The 16,835-nt window shown below is 36.6% G+C and overlaps 1 protein-coding gene and 1 non-coding gene across 3 annotated transcripts in view; one reads left to right on the forward strand and one right to left on the reverse strand.

Moving 5' to 3' along the window:
* SHOC2 (SHOC2 leucine rich repeat scaffold protein) overlaps positions 1-16,835 on the reverse strand; it is a 91,592-nt gene that overhangs the window by 18,001 nt on the left and 56,756 nt on the right. For both annotated transcript variants that reach the window (XM_062213958.1, XM_062213959.1), the window contains exon 3: positions 5,362-5,499. In XM_062213958.1, coding sequence (XP_062069942.1) covers positions 5,362-5,499 — 138 coding nt within the window. The remainder of the gene's footprint in view (positions 1-5,361; positions 5,500-16,835) is intronic.
* On the forward strand, positions 12,989-13,185 carry LOC133776467 (U2 spliceosomal RNA). Its single transcript, XR_009868403.1, has one exon. It is a non-coding gene; the product is annotated as a U2 spliceosomal RNA (small nuclear RNA).

Consider the following 16,835-nt stretch of genomic DNA (forward strand, 5'->3'; position numbering starts at 1 on the left):
TAACATCAGTTCTCCAAGTTTTCTGTTTGTTTTTCATTTCAATCATTGCTTTTCAAGAATTAGGATAGGATTTTTAAAAAGGGGAAGTCTCAGAAGAATCATTCCAATTAAGTTTACAACCAACTGTTCTGGGTGAATTGTTCTCCAATAAGTCAGTTAAAACTGCTGAGAACTCTAATGGACCAACACTCAAATACTAACATTTTATTCCAAATTAAATACACAATCACAATACTGAGCATAGCAGAGATGGAGGAAGGGGAAAGAATGATTTTAAATAAAATGGCAAATGAAAAATTACTACAGTATCATGAAAATTCAAATAAATATTACTTATTATCCTTGTCATTACTCAGAAAAACAACTATATTTAATGACAACTAGCAAGCATATAAAATAAATGCAGTATCATCTAAAATGTTCTTATTGTTCATATTTCAGTTCCCATTAACTTCCAATACATACATGTAAACTAACCACAGAGAATATACTAGAGGTGAGGCACAAACGTTAGTCTCAGATAAAAATCTTAATTCTGAGAGATTAATAATGAAGTAAAATGCGTTCATATTAATAAGCACACATGGGGCTGCCCCGTGGTGCAGTAGGCTAAGCCTCTGCCTGCAGCACCAGCATCCCAGATGAGTGCCCGTTCACATTCCAGTTGCTCCTCTTCTGATCCATCTCTCTGCTAATAGTCTGGGAAAGCAGTGGAAAATAGCTCAAGTGCTTGGACCCCTGCACCCATGTAGGAGACCCGGAAGAAACTCCTGGCTCCTGGCTTCAGACCAACCCAGCTTCCAGCCGTTGTGACCACTTGGGGAGTGAATCAGCGGGTAGAAGACCTTTCTCTCTATTTCTGTAATTCTACTTCCCAGATAAATAAAACAAAACCTTAAAAAAAAAAAAAGCACACTTAAAACACAAAGAATTCCTTCTAAAAGAAGAGAGAAATATACAATTAAGAAAACCAGGATAAAGAAGGACATATGGAGAAGTTATGTTTTGTTAGAAGAAGTGAATCCAAAGGAACCTAGTCCTATTTTCCAGATTTTATCATCTACTATTGATGCTTTCTGTTTGTCAGAAGTATTCATTTTAGCACTTTAATTACATCTCCCCCTTTTAAAAATTATGTATTTTTATTTATTTAAAAGGCAGAGAGGGAGGAAGGGAGGAAAGAAGGGAAGAAGGAAGGGAGGGAGGGAGGGAGGGAGGGAGAGAGATCCATCTTCCATCTCCTGTTTCACTCTTCAAATACCCACAACAGCTGGGACTGGGCCAGGCTAAAGGCAGGAGCCCAGATCAAATCTTCCATGTGGGCAGCAAGAACCCATCTACTGCTAATGTCTTCCTGCTGCCTCCCAGCACGCACATTAGCAGGAAACTGGAAACAGAAGTGCAGCAGGGATCTGAAACCAGGCACACCAATATAGGATGTGTATGTCACAAGAGATATCTTAACTGCCTTGCCAAATACATGCCTCTAACTGCATCCCCTTGGATAGTTATTTAACAAGACAGGGATACAGACATGCATAAAAATATTAAACAATGTTAGACTGAGAAACAGAACAGGGTTAACTGATGACTGCGCTCTATATAACCACTTGATCAGTTGAAGGAGTAAGAATTTATGTGGCTATTTAAGAGAAAATGTTCTAATTAGAAAGATGGTAAGTACAAAGACCCTGAGGTGTTCTTGCCTGATATGCTCAAGAAATAATAGTGTGTCCTAAGAGAAACACACAGTGGCTAACCATCAGTGAGGAGAAAAGAATCTAACTTTGCAACACTTTAAGTATCTTAAAATTTGGTTTTCTTGACTGATTTGTAGTCAATCAGAATTTTTCTTTCTAAATGCGGTAAGATTTTAGATTTCATAAAAGAAATTATTTTTTGAAAGTGACATTTTAATGTGACATTCCACTGAAAAGTGATGTTGAAATTACACATTATCCTTTCTTTTTTCCTCTACCATCCCAGCTAATTGTTCAAAAAAAGCAAACTCACAGATATACATTTCAATGACAAATACAACATAAACTAAATACCATCGTGACATAATCCAAGAAGGCTATACTGAAACAAAACTTAAAGCTGCATGCTACAATGATCCAGAGAATGCTAGAAAAACATGACCCTGGAAGATCATCACTGAGAAATAAAATACAGTTCTTGAATTTCAAAAATAAGTAATCCTTTAGGTAACCAGGCAAAAAGATTAAGTCACATATATGGGGGGAAAATATCTGGACTGCTCTTATATTTTTGTACTTTCAACACTAACAGACCTCAAGGAAAGTAAGTTGGAACCAATGATATCACACTCAAACAATTTTTCAGGTGTATAGGTTACAAACATACAAGAACTACAAGGGACTACTTTTCCCACAAACAATTTCTGAGAAAACCATTACATGAGAGACTTTAAGCAATTTAAAAAATGAATATAGCAATCTAACTGCTAACAAATACTAAACCTAAAGCAAAAATGGGGATTACTATACTGTAGTATGTACCTATCTTGACAATGTAAACTAACAAAAACTAGAAGGGAAACAGATACCACAACCACCCATCCAGAGACACTAAAAGAGTAAGAAGTAGAGCAAATTAAGTGATTCTCTCATCTGTGCTATGAGTGATGTTCAAGGAACACGTTATCCAAAAGGAGAATACATTCAATTGCACATACAATACTAAGATCGATAATATACTGAGACATGGAATCAACTAATGTCTCCATCATCAGATGAATGGCCAAAGAAAATGTGGTATATACACATAATAGAATACCATTTAGTCACAGAGAGATGGAATCTTGTCATTTGTAGCAAAATGGATAGATAGAGGACATTGTGTTAAGTAAGTCAAACACAGGAAAGACAAATATCACATATTCTACCTCATATGTGAAAGATTAAAAAAAAACACACAATCTGGACACAAAAACATCGATTACTAGAGGCTGGGAGAGGTAGGAGGAGTAGACTGGAGTTTGCATTAAAAAAGCAGAGGAAGCTAAGTGCGGCTTATTAATCACGACAAGTATATTGTACTAATATGAGCTGTTACTAGGGGAAGCTGGGTGTGGTTTATAGGTTGTGACAAGCTATATTAATATGTTAATATAGGAGAAGTTGGATGTGGGTTACATTAGGATCTCCATACAACTTCATAATTTTTGCTTTGAAAATTTTAAATTACTCTGAAATGAAAAGTTTAAAAAAAAATCTTATACCAGAGTATCTTTTTTTATTATCTTCTCTTGATAAACAATTTCAGTTTCATCTGGACTTTTGGAAAGTTCAAAAAAGAATTTTCTACATTATATGTTATTAGTTTCTTTGTCACATTACCTCTATTTTCTTTCTAGAGCTTCTAGTCTTATCTCCCATGTCTTAAACTTTTCATTTATTTTGCATTTATTTCTGTCATTTTGTTCTGGATTCTAGGGAACTTCCTATAGATGTCTTATAGACACAGTACATATTCATTCTTTGTTCATTTTCTTCTAAGATCACTTCTCTTTCATCATCTTGGCAATTTCCATAAATTTTAAAGAGTGAAAAGCAAGAAATAATTGTATTCAACCCCTATTATCTTGAGCCACAAGTCTGATTCACTTATTTATATAGGAAATTTGATAGAATATTCACTGTAGATATAGCAGATAGATGTTACAGAATGATTCATCATGTGTCCCAGGCAATATGATGGAAAGAGCCATGGGTGAAGAATCAGATATACACAGATTCTAATGGTTAGGGAATATGACCAAGTTTCTGCATGCCTTTCTTGCCTGTACCCCTGCAACTCCACCTTTCAAATAAATAAATAAATAAATCTTAAGTTTATTTAAAATCTTAATTAAAAAAGGAACTAATGATGAGTGATGGCACAACCAAGTTTAAAAAAAAAAAAAAAAAAAAACAACACCTAAAAACAGGTGTAGGCATTTAGGCTAGTGGTTTAGATGCAGGACATTCATGTTTCACCCTGGAAAACCTAGGTTCAATCCCTAGCATGGGCTCCTTTTTCCAGCTTCCTACTAATGCAGATCCTGTGAAAAGGCTTAGGGAGACTGGGGTTGAGTTCATAAGTCTGAGGTTTGGCCCCAAACCAAGACTGACAATTAGGGGCATTTGTGGAGTAAAAAAGCAGATCGCAGTATGTTCTGTCTACCTGTCCACATCCCTCTTGTCTCTGCCTCTCAAATAAGTAAACTTAAAACATCACCAACACAAACACATCTTCCAAAACCAAAGTCAGGAAGCTAACAAGATAATCACTACATGCCTGACCACAAATAAGCCAGAAACCCAGAAACAAGCAAAACACAAGAGAATTTTATCCTGAGAGCGCGTCCTTAACCAGAAGACTGAGCTGAGATGCTAAGGCATGCTTCTGGAAAGAGTCAAAATCTGTCAAGAGTGGGGACTGTGGTAATCACTATCAGGTAGGACCTTCCATAGCTCTACCCTGCTAATGGCAAACCAAAAGTCAAAGTGGCCTATAATTAGTCTGCAACAAGGTTTTGATTCACCTAAAGGACCAGAAAAATCTCAAGTCTTTAACAGTAACAGATAAAAGTAGACCCCCTTGGGTACCTGAGAGAAGCAAACAAAACCCCTCCTGAAGAAAGATAAACTAATCATAGGCCTCAAAATCTTTAGTAGCACGACTGAAATATCCATTACTTGAACTATGTAAATTAAATCAGAGGCAGTTTTTATAAACATGTTAGTATCCTTATACAACAAAAATAACTAAAAAGACATTATACTTTTTAAAAATTCTCTTTTCTAATTATAGGCAACGTAAAACAAACTAGACTATGGATATAAAACAAACCATGGTTAGTTCAATTCAACTACTTACAGTTTGGTAAAGTCTTCAAAACATTTTGAACTTCAAGACATTTCTTATCCCCTCAGCATTATAGGTGAAAAATTTTAGACTATATTAACCATTGTTTAGTTTTAATAACCAAAAAGCAATGGTTTTCTTTTTTCCATGTAGCCTACTTCAACAAACATGGGATCAGATCTCATATAATAATAGCATGCAACAACATTCTGAAATAAACAAAAACTCATTCATTCTGCAATTTAATCTTTAATAGAATATACACAACCTAAATTCTATATTCTTTATAATCCCAGTGAATGCTCAGTTTCTAAAACTTACTTTCTCAAGAAATAGAAAAGTCATTCTTAAAACATTATCTTAGAAGTTCTACTTTGATAATTTTGAATTTTAACCTCTAATTTTTATTATCAAAAGAAATAAAAAATAATTCTTTTAATATGCAGGCAGCTACAAATAACTATCAGTAGTATCTTTCTGCCCTCATACCTATAGTATCTGGGAGGTCTAGCAGTTCATTGTGCTGCAAGTCAAGGTTGGTTATCTGCGTGCAGTTTCCAATCTCCTTTGGAAGGTGTTCAAGTTGATTGTGGGCTACATCCAGGGTAATGAGGTTACATAATTCACCTAAAAATTGACCAAAATACAAATATAATAAGCATTAAAGAATATATCAGATAACACCAGTAAGCAAAAGAATAAATTTTACAATGTCTAAAAGGAAATAATCTTACTATAATGGGCAATTTTTATTTGAAAATAGCAATTACTTAGTGAACCTACTGGCATTATCAGAAGAAAAATACTTCTATTTTCTTTCTGAAAAAAATCAAACTCAAATGTAAAACTGTTATTTCAAAATGAGAAGTGGTTAAGTTAAAATGTTGCTTGTTGGAGTAGATGTTTAGCCTAGTGGTTAAAATGCCTATGGCCCACACTGGAGTACCTGAGTTCAATACCTGGCACTGCTCTGGACTCCAGCTTCTTGTTAATGCAGATCTTAGAAAGCAGCAGGTGATGATTCAAGTAACTGAGTGCTTGCCACCCAGGTAGGATAGCTGGACTGAGATGTGGAGTGAACAAGCAGAGTGCTCTCTCTCTCTCTTTCCCTAATAAATATTTTTAACAAGTTGCTTGTAAATGTAACCTGCTATATGTTCTTTAAAATTTAAGTAACCCATTAACCACAAATATTTATAAATTTCAATATTAAAAGATAACTAGTTTTTAAACAAATTCAGCAAAAATTATTTTAGATGTATCTTGATCTCACCTTGGAAAGTCACCTGGTACCTTAAAATATATACACTTTTGGGGCCAGTGCAGTGGCATAGTGCAACACCAACATCCCATATGGATGTCATTTGGAATCCTAGTTGCTCTACTGCCAATCCAGCTCCCTGCTAATAATCCTGGGAAAGCAGAGGAACATGGCCCAAGTGCCTGGGACCCTGCACCCACGTGGAAGCCCCCATGAAGCTCCTGGGTCCTGACTTCGGCCTGCTCAGTCCTGGCCCCCTTGCGGCCATCTGGGGAGAGAACCAACAGATGCAAAATCTCTGTGTGTGTGCATGTGTGTGCATGTGTGTGTGTGTGTAAAACTCTGCCTTTCAAGTAAATAAATGCTTAAAAACATACAAAAATAATAAGAAAATATATATGCTTTCAAAGAGACATGTTCTGGTCTTATATGAATTTCAGTTTATACATTTATATAAGTAAAAACTTCATCTCCATATAATTTCATTGTAAAAAGACAAAAAATAAGACATATTTCTCCTGTCCAGTCTAGCTGAAAGGGCTATATTGTAAATCTAGATTTTTTTTTAGTGTTATTCACTTTTAAAAACTTTTCATTTGTAACAGATGTATGGATCCTCTAGTGATTTTCTATTTTTTTTTTTAAGGCAGAAGTTGGAGATTCTGAAAAAGTTAGATAAACAAATAAACAAATAACTGTATAGAACTCTGAATCACAGGTATGAGACAAATTATAAAGCTACAAATTATAAACATAATAAGATATGTAAATTGAATTTCATCAAAATTTAAAACTTTTGTGCATCAGTGGATACTATCAAGAAAGTGAAAAGGCAACCCATAGGAGAAAGTATTTGCAAATCACACACCTGTTAACAGATTATCTTCCAGAACACATAAAAAATTTATACAATTAAAAAAAAAATAATACACAAAACTCCAAGGTAGCCAGTTAAAAAAAATGGGCTAAAGATTTGAATAAACATCTGTCCAAAGATATACAAATAGCCAATAAACACATGGAAAGATGTTTAACATCACTGATCATCAGGGAAATGCAAATCAAACTGAGATACCATTTCATATCCATTAGAAGAAAACATGTGTTGATGAGAATGTGAAAAACTGGAACCATTGTACATTTCTGGAGCTAATGTTAAAGAGTCTACTTGCTGTGGAAAACAGCACAGTGGCTCCTTAAAAAATTAAACACAGAAGTACTGTATAATCCATCAATTCTTTATACACCCAAAATAATTCAAAGTAAGACTCAGTTATTTGTATACCACTGTTTATAGTAGCATTATCCACAATAGTTAGAAGATGGAAACAAACAGCAAATGTTCATCAAGGAATTAAACTGTGTTAAGTATATATAATGAAAAATTATATAGTCCTCAAAAAAGATAAACTTCTGATACCTATTAAACATGGATAAACCCTGAAGATGTTATGCCAAGTGAAATAACCCCACACACAAAATAATAATTATATGATTACAGTTAAAGGAGGTATCACTGGTCAAGTTTATACAAAGAAAAAGTAAAACAATAGTCACCAGCTACTTAGGAGAGGGGAAAGAGGATTTATTGTTTAATGGGTATAGAGTTTCAGAAAATAAAGTTCTGGAGATGGACAGTGGCAACAGTTGAACAACAATATGAATATACTTAATGCCACAGAAATCAACACTTGAAAATGGCTTAAAGGATAAAATTTATGTTATGCATATTTTGTAACAATGAAACAGTTAAACCAGTGCTAAAAGTCATAAATGAGGATCTCAAACCAATAACCAAAGTCCCCATCTCAGGAAAGCAGAGAAAAAAAAAAAAATAAGCTCAAGTAAGCAGAAGGAAGGTAAAAGAAATGAGATCTTAAATCAATAAAACTGAAAACACAGAAAAATGAGAAAATTCAATGGAAATAAAATCTGGTTCTTTGGGGGAAAATCACTAATATTGATAACTCTAACAGAGGTAGATGCACATTATACATATTAGCAATGAAATGAGACTATGGATCCTATAGTCTCTAAAAGGGTAAAAAGAAATTTACAGGCTTTATAATAAAAAATCATATATCAAAAAACCCAGATACAGACCAAAAATCACTAACTCAATCACAAGCTACCAAAATTCAGCCAAATGAAATAGAAAATCATTATAGTACTATAACCAAAAATAAACACTATCTGTCACTAAAAAGTTCCCTCCAAAAGATATTCTAATCCCAGATGGCTTCACTTTTTTACCGAATGCTTAGACAGAAATAACACCAATTACATACAAATCCAAAAGAAAACAGAAGTAGCCATACTTGTATCAGACGAAATAGATTTCAAATCTAAAGCTATAAAAAAGAGCCCAGCAGATCATTATATAATGATCAAAAGCCCAATCCAGTAAGAAAAAAGAATCCTTATAAATATATATATGCACCTAACTTGTAGCACCCAAATACCAAAAACAAATATTAATAAGCCTAAAGACAGATATAGACTCTAATACAATAACAGAAGACTAACATCCCACTTTCAGAAGTAGGCAGGTAAACAAGACATAAAATCAACAAAGAAGTGTACAGTTAAACTGCACCCTAGATGTACTGGAACTAGCAGAGTTGCTAGAGCATTTAGATAATACAAAAGAATGAAGGGCACCCAAACTGAAAAGAGAAAATCAACTTATCACTGTTTACAAATGATATAATTTTATATACAGAAAACCCAAAAGATTCCATCAAAAAGCTTTTAGAATACACAAATTCAGCAAAGTTGCAAGATACAGTCAATGTACAAAAAGCAGCAGTGTTGATATATACCAATTGTGAATCTTCTGAAAAAGATATCAAGAAAGCAATCCCATTTTCAAAAATGCAAAATACCTGACAATAAATTTAACCAAAGAAGTATTGAAAGATCTCCATAAAGAAAACTATAAATCATTAATGGAAGAAATTAAAGAAGACACAAAGAAAAGACATACCACATTCATAGAGAAGAATCAGTAACATTAAATGTGCATTATCCAAAGCAATTTACAGATTCAGTGTGATCTCTATCAAAATTCCAATGACATTTTTCACAGAACTGGAAAAAGTACTACTAAAATTTGTACGAAACCACAAACAATCTTGAGCAAAGAGAACAAAGTAGAAGGCATTACACTACCTGACTTCAAAAATACATTACAAAGATATAGTAATTACAGCAGCATGGTAGGTAGAGGGTGTTGTGGTGTAGAGGGTGAAATCACTGCCTGCAAAGCCAGCATCCCATAGGGGTGCTGGTTTGTGTCCCAGCTGCTCCACTTTGATTACAGTTCCCTGCTAATGGCCTGGGCAAAGCAGAGAATGGCCAATGTGCTTGGGCCCCTGCCATCCACGTGGCAGACCTGAATGAAGCTCCTGGCTCCTGGCTCTGGCCTAGCGCAGTCCTCACCCATGCAGATGGAAGAGCTCTCTGTCTCTCCTCTATAACTCTGATTTTCAAATAAAATAATAAAATTTTAAAAATAAAAAACACAGAGGCTGGTGTTATGGTACAACAGGGTTAAGCCCCTGCATAAGACTCTGGCATCTCATATTGGAACATTGGTTCAAGTCCTGATCCAGCTTCCTGCTAATGCATCTGGGAAGGCAGAAGATGGTCCACGTGCTTGGGCCCCTGCCACCCATGTGGGAGACAAGGATGGAGTTCCCTGCTCCTGACTTCAGCCTGGCCCTGCCCTGGCTATAGCAGCCATTTGGGGTGAACCAGCAGATGGATGATCTCTCTGACTCTCTCTCTCTCTCTCTGCCTTTCAAATAAATAAATAAATCTTAAAAAAAAAAAAAATCAGCATGGTAAAAACAGATCAACAGACCAATGGACTGGAACAGTGACCCTAAAAGTACACTCACACATATACAGCAAACTGATCTTTGGCAAAGGTGCTAAAAACAGGCATTGACAAAAGGACAGTCCTTTAATAAATGGTCCTGACACAACTGAATAGCCATATACAGAAAAATCAAACTAGACCCTTATCACTACCATGTACCAAAATCAACTCAAAATGGATTAAATATGTAAATATGAGACCTGAAACTTTGAAACTACTAGAAGAAAAAAGAGGGAAAATACTTAAAGACACTGGAATGGGCAAGGATTTTTCCAGATCAGACCCTAAAAGAATAGGAAATAAAAACAGAAAAATGGGATGTCATCAAGCTAAAGTGTTTTTGCACAGCAAAGGAAACAATCAACAGAATGAAAAAGACAACCTACAGAATGGGAGACAATATTTTCAAGTTACACATCTGACAAGGGGTTGTTATCCAGAATATATAAGGAACTCAACTTAATAGCAAAACAAACACAAAACCACTCAAATAGTTCAATTTAAAAATGGCCAGTATATCTAATCAGACATTTCTCAAAGGAAGACCTAAGTAAATGAGCAAATGCTCAAATCCTTAATCGTCCAGGAAATGCAAATCAAAACCACAATGAGATATCAACCTCACTCCAACCAGATTGGCTATTATCAAAAAGACAATAAGTGTTGGTGAAAATGTAGAGAAAAGGGAACCCTGCGTTGTTGGTGGGAATGTAAATTGGTACAGCTATTGCAGAAAATATGATGGAGATTCCTCAAAAACCTAAAATAAGAACTACAACATGGCCCAGCAATCCCACTTCTCAGCACATATCCAAGGGAAATGAAAGTCATCTGTCAAAGAAACATCTGCCTTCCCACGTTTACTGCAGCACCATTCACAATAATCAAGAAACAGAAACAACTTAAGTGTCTATCCACTGATGAATGGATAAAGAAAATGTGGCACATATACACAAAGGAATATTAATAAGTCACAAAAATGATGAACTCTGTCCTTTAACATGGATGGAACTGGAGATCATTATGTTACATGAAATAAACCAACCACACAAAGATAAACATCACATGTTCTTACATGTAGAATCTAAAAAACAGGGACCTTATAGAAGCTAAAAATAAATGGTAGTGGGGCCAGCACTGTGGCACAGTAGGCTAAGTCTGTGCCTGGGAAAGCATTGGAAGATGGCTCAAATGCTTGGGACCCTGCACCCACGTGGGAGACTCAAAGGAATCTCCTGACTCTTGTCTTTGGCCTGGCCATGTCCTGGCCATTGTGGCCATTTGGGGAGTGAACTAGTGGATGGACAATCTCTCTAGTCTCTTCTATCTTGTAACTGTTACTTTCAGATAAATAAATAAATAAATCTTTAATTTTATTTTTTAAACTTTTTTAGTGTAAGACTGTATGTGACTTGAAGGCTCCAAATAAGCCCTTTATTGCCAGCATATAAAATTTCACAATTAAGGAGTTATTCTTTGGGATCTCAAGGTTACTCATGGAAAGATTCTTTAAGGTGACCCATTCATTCATTGATTATAGAAAAACTTATTGCTGGCCTACTAGAAATTAAGCAGTGAACAACAAAAAAAAAATCTCCATTCTTATGGCGTCTACACTACAGTGTGCATGGAGCAGGAATCAGAAAATATGTAATGAAACAAAGCACTAGGACACAATAGCTATAAACAAAAACACAACAGGGAAAGGAAGCTGGAATTCTAAGTACTGGGCTAAGTCATGGTAGAAAAATCCTATGCACTGGTTTGAGCTAAATATGGGGCATGGCAGGGGGAAATGAACAGAGGATAGGTAAAGGAAAAGAAATGTTGAAGGTAAATTAGAAACAAAAAGTATGAGGGCCTATACTAAATCAACAGTGGAGGAAGTAAATGGAATTAACAGGCTCACTACGAAAGCTACCAATAGAGATGGAAAAAGCAATAGTAATGTTGTATTGCCCTCCCCCAACTAGTTATGGAACAATTTTTTAAAATATTTATTTATTTATTCATTTGAAAGGCAGAGTTCCAAAGAGGAAGAAGCAGAGACATACAGAGAGCTTCCAGAGCTTCTATCCATTGGTTCACTCTCCAAATGGCTGCAACAGACGGAGCTGGGCTTATCTGAAGCCAGGAGCTTCTCCCAAGTCTCCCACGCAGATGCAGGGGCCCAAGGACTTGGGCCATTTCCACTGCTTTCCCAAGGCCTTAGCAGAGAGCTGGATCAGAAGTGGAGCACCCAGGACTAGAACCAACGTCCATATGTGATGCCAGCACTGCAGTCAGCAACTTTACCCACTACGAAACCGCCAGCAACCCCTGCCCAATATTTTTAAAAACACAAAATTACATGCTTAGATTTTCCAGCAATGCCAAATTGTTATATATGATATTAAATGCATACTTTCAATTTTTGTTCTTATTTTGTTACAAACTAGTAACAAACAGGTCCAATGCTTGTCTAAAGAGTAGTCGACATCTTGACTAGGATGAGAACAAAAGAAAAATAGTCTGATTCTAATATATTTACTGAGCCTGGCTGGATGAAGAGCATAATGATGCAATTAAGGGGGAGAAATGGGATTTCAAACCCAGAAAAGTTTCACTGAGTTAAGCTGAATTTGAGATATCAGTGGGATATCTAAGTTAAATACCTAGTGGCTTATCCTTTTTTTTTATACTATTTGTTGAACTTCTTACTTAACAGAGAGTTAATTATATGTGTTTAATGTTAATTGAAAATAGATCTTAGTAAAAAATAAGAGTGGGAATAGGAGAGGGAGGAGGAAGAGGGGTGGGAAAGTAGGTGGGAAGGTGGATACAGTGGGAAGAATCACCACGTTCCTAAAGTTGTAATTATGAGATGTATGAAGTTTGTATTCCTTAAATAAAAGGTTTCTGGGGAGAAAAACATGCAGATTTGAAGAAAATGTTATCATGGTAGGACATTTTTGCCCTACCAGGAGTTATGAATCGCTTCTCGGCCTTTTGGCTAAGATCAAGTGTACTATCAGAAGTTATGGTTAACTGCAAATATGGAGCTTTCAGCTAATGGTAATAATGGAGTTCAGCCGACAATTAAAAACTCTGGATAAGATTTTTTTTTTCTTTTTTTCTTTTCTTTTTTGACAGGCAGAGTGGACAGTGAGAGAGATAGAGAGAAAGGTCTTCCTTTTTGCCGTTGGTTCACCCTCCAATGGCCGCCGCGGTTGGCGTGCTGCGGCCGGTGCACCGCTCCTGGTCTCCCATGGGATGCAGGGCCCAAGCACTTGGGCCATCCTCCACTGCACTCCCTGGCCACAGCAGAGAGCTGGCCTGGAAGAGGGGCAACCAGGACAGAATCCGGCGCCCCAACCGGGACTAGAACCCGGTGAGCCGGCGCCACAAGGCGGAGGATTAGCCTATTGAGCCGCGGCGCCGGTCTGGGTAAGATATTTTAAAATCACTTTTTAAAGGTATGCAAAGACATCAAAGTAGAAACTGGCGGGAATTTGACCCTTCAAAAAAAGGGTCTATGGTAGAGAGTCTTCTAAGATAGCCCCCCATGACCCTGTCTCATAAATAACTGTATACACCATTGTATAACTACTCTCCCTCCTTGAGTGCAGGATGAACTCAGCCACTTGCTTATCAACAGAATATGGCAAAAGTAATGAAATTCTCACACACAATTAGGTAACAAAAGACTGACTTCCATCTTGCTAGCACTTTCCTCATTGATTTCTCAGGATGAAGCAAGCTAGCACAGAAAGAAGTGAATCCTGAAGCCAGCACTGTGGCACAGAGAGAAGGGTAAGCTGCAACCTACAATGTTGGCATCTCATAACAGAACACTGGTTGGAGTACTGGCTTCTTTGCTTCTGATCTAGCTCCCTGCTAATGTGCCCAGCAAAGCAGCAGAAAGTGGCCCAAGCACCTGGGCCCCTGCCACCCACATGTGAGACCTGGATGGAGTTCCAGGCTCCAGGTTTTGGCCTGGCCCACCCCTGGTTGTTGAGACTATTTGGAAGATCTCCTTTTCTGTCTCTCTCTGTCATTCCGCCTTTCAAAGAAATAAAAATAAATCTTCCAAAAAGAAAAGAAAAAAAAGCACACAAATGAATTGTAACAACTGCATGACCTTAGATATGGATCCTTTCCCTAGTGAGCCTTCAAATACCATTCTAGCACAGGCTAACCCTTTGTCACACCTTATAAGAAATCCTGAGAGAAAGTCCAGTTGAGTTGTACCTGACTCCTGAATCAAAGAAATTAAATAATAAATGGTTGTTTTAAAGAAGATATTTTCAAGGAATCCATTATACCATACTAAATAACTAATGTAGGAATCCATGAGATACTCATTTATCATGAAGTTACCCACAAAGCTGCCTATGGAAAATCTCAAGCAAAAGCCAGAATCTTACTGACCTAAAAAGCCAGAAGACAAGGTTCAGATTATGGCAGTTGCTGGAATTCAAGAGTAGAGGGTCAGGAAAGAAAAATAACAAAAGGGCTATATCTTTAAAGATCACATCTCAAGCCTAAGAATGTGCCCCAAATATAGACTCTCCCTAAGAGGTAAATACAAGAATCTACACAGCCAGGGTGATGCAAAACAAAATTTAACACTTTTCGGAGGGTGGTTACAAAATCCACAGTTGTTAGTATATCATCTACTTATACAATCCAATCAAGAATTCCTAGACTGACTTCCACCTGTGGCAATGATGCAACTAGAAAATGAACACACATGAGAAAAAAGCCTGAAGATAGTAGACAAGACCCATGTATGACTCTATTTCCTGACAGCACAGAAAAACCACATGAGCTTCATGATTGTCCCAGATTACTGACTGCAGACAGGTTTTAGGTCACCAAGAAGTAGAGAAGGAATACTGATTGAATAAAGACCAACAGTTTTACTGAAGTGCAGCAAGATTGAGAGGTAAGAAAACAATAAATAGAGATTTGTGTAATCTGCAGGAGAGTCCCTATTAGTCTTTGCCTAAGGTTTTTTTTGTTTTGTTTTGTTTGTTTGTTTTAAGATTTATTTTATTTATTTGAAAGACAGAGTTAGAAAGAGAGGTAGAGTCAGGGAGAGAACGAGGTCTTCCATCCGCTGGCTCACTCCCCAGATGGCCACAACTGCCAGAGTTGAGTTGATCCGAAGCCAGGAGCTGCTTCCATGTCTCCCATGCCGGTGCAGGGGCTCAAGCCTTTGGGCCATCTTCTACTACTTTCCCAGGCCATAGCAGAGAGCTGGATCAGAAGTGCAGCAGCCAGGACTCCAACCGGCGTCCACATGGGATGCCGGCACTGCAGGCCAGGGCTTTAACCTGCTGCGGCATACTCCCAGCCCCTGCCTAAGTTCTGATCTGTAGATATATGTGAAAACAAATTATCAAAGGTCAAAGAGCCAGCAGAAAGCAGTCCAAACGATTCCTAGCAGTCACACAGGCTTGGAATAGTGTCAATTCCTATCAGAAAAGACTTCATAATGCACAGAGTATCAGAGAGAATCGTCAAAAAAGAATCAACTTAGTAGCAGATCTACACAAAGGGCTGCTGACACCACCGTGACAAAGGGTAAAAGCAAGCTGCAGAAGGGTGAGACTAACTCCAAAACAACTTAGCTGTAAGCTAGAACTCCAGCACTACGCTAAAGGAATGTAACAAATCTAAGGCCCAATAATGTAAACATTATGAGCTATTACCCAATTGAAAATTATCAAGTATGCAAAGAAGCAGATTTCTCCAAAGCCAGGAGAAAAATCACTCTACAGCAACAGAAATAAAAATAAGAAACTATGGAACCAGAAGACAAGAATATTAAAAAACCTATTAACAATGAGCTCCATATTTTTTTAAAAAGTAACACCTAAATAGAATTTACAGAGGTGAAAAATATTTGAAATGAAAATTTGATTACATGGGATTAACAGAAGATTTAGACACTAAAAACTGAAATATAGCAACCGAAAAATTAGCAATAGAACAACCTATAGCAAACATACTCATACACACAAATAGACCATTAGTGACCTAAAATACAAGTAGGTCGAATGTCTATGTAATCAGAGAATAGTATAGAGAAGAAGTGAAGGAACCACAAAAAGGAAAAAGTTACAAGAAATAATCATTGGCATTTTCCCCATTTTGTTGAAAACTATAAACTGACAGATTCAAGAGGCTCAAACTTCAAGTTAAGAAAAACAGCAGACCTCTTGTCAGAAACTAGGAAGCCAGAAAAAAAAAAAAAAAAAAAGAAAGCTTTAAAATATTGGAAGAAATAAGAAAAGGAAACTTCCAAACTAGAACTCTACAGCAATAAAAACAGCTTTCAAAATAAAGGATTTCAGACACACAAAGCTGAGACAATCGTGAGCAGATCTCTACTACAATGCATCCCAGGGCTGTTCTTCGGGCAAAAAGAAGATGAGAAATTCAGATTTTTATGAAGCATAAACAGTACCAGACATAGGAAAAAAAGAGTTTTTTCAACTTTAATCTCTACAAAAGACAATTAAAAGATAACTAGTCCAAAAGCATAGGAACCAACTCAAAAGAAATCATAGCAATAAAGGCTGTAACAATTTGAATAAGGTATATAAAAGTAATAAAGGATTATAATCTGTAGAATACAAAAAAATGAGTCCATGACAGATGAATACATAGTGGAGAAGGGACCATTCTTCCATACAGATGAATTTCCATTAATCAGTACAAGAAGACTGGAGTGAGGGGAAGAAAAACTTACCAACATCAGACAGTAAAACGTTACCATTACCTTACATTTTGTTGCAGGGAAGATCCAGCAATGAATGCTAAAATCAGTGA

The sequence above is a fragment of the Lepus europaeus genome, chromosome 17 (assembly GCF_033115175.1).
Source record: "Lepus europaeus isolate LE1 chromosome 17, mLepTim1.pri, whole genome shotgun sequence".
In the NCBI taxonomy this organism is placed as follows: domain Eukaryota; kingdom Metazoa; phylum Chordata; class Mammalia; order Lagomorpha; family Leporidae; genus Lepus; species Lepus europaeus.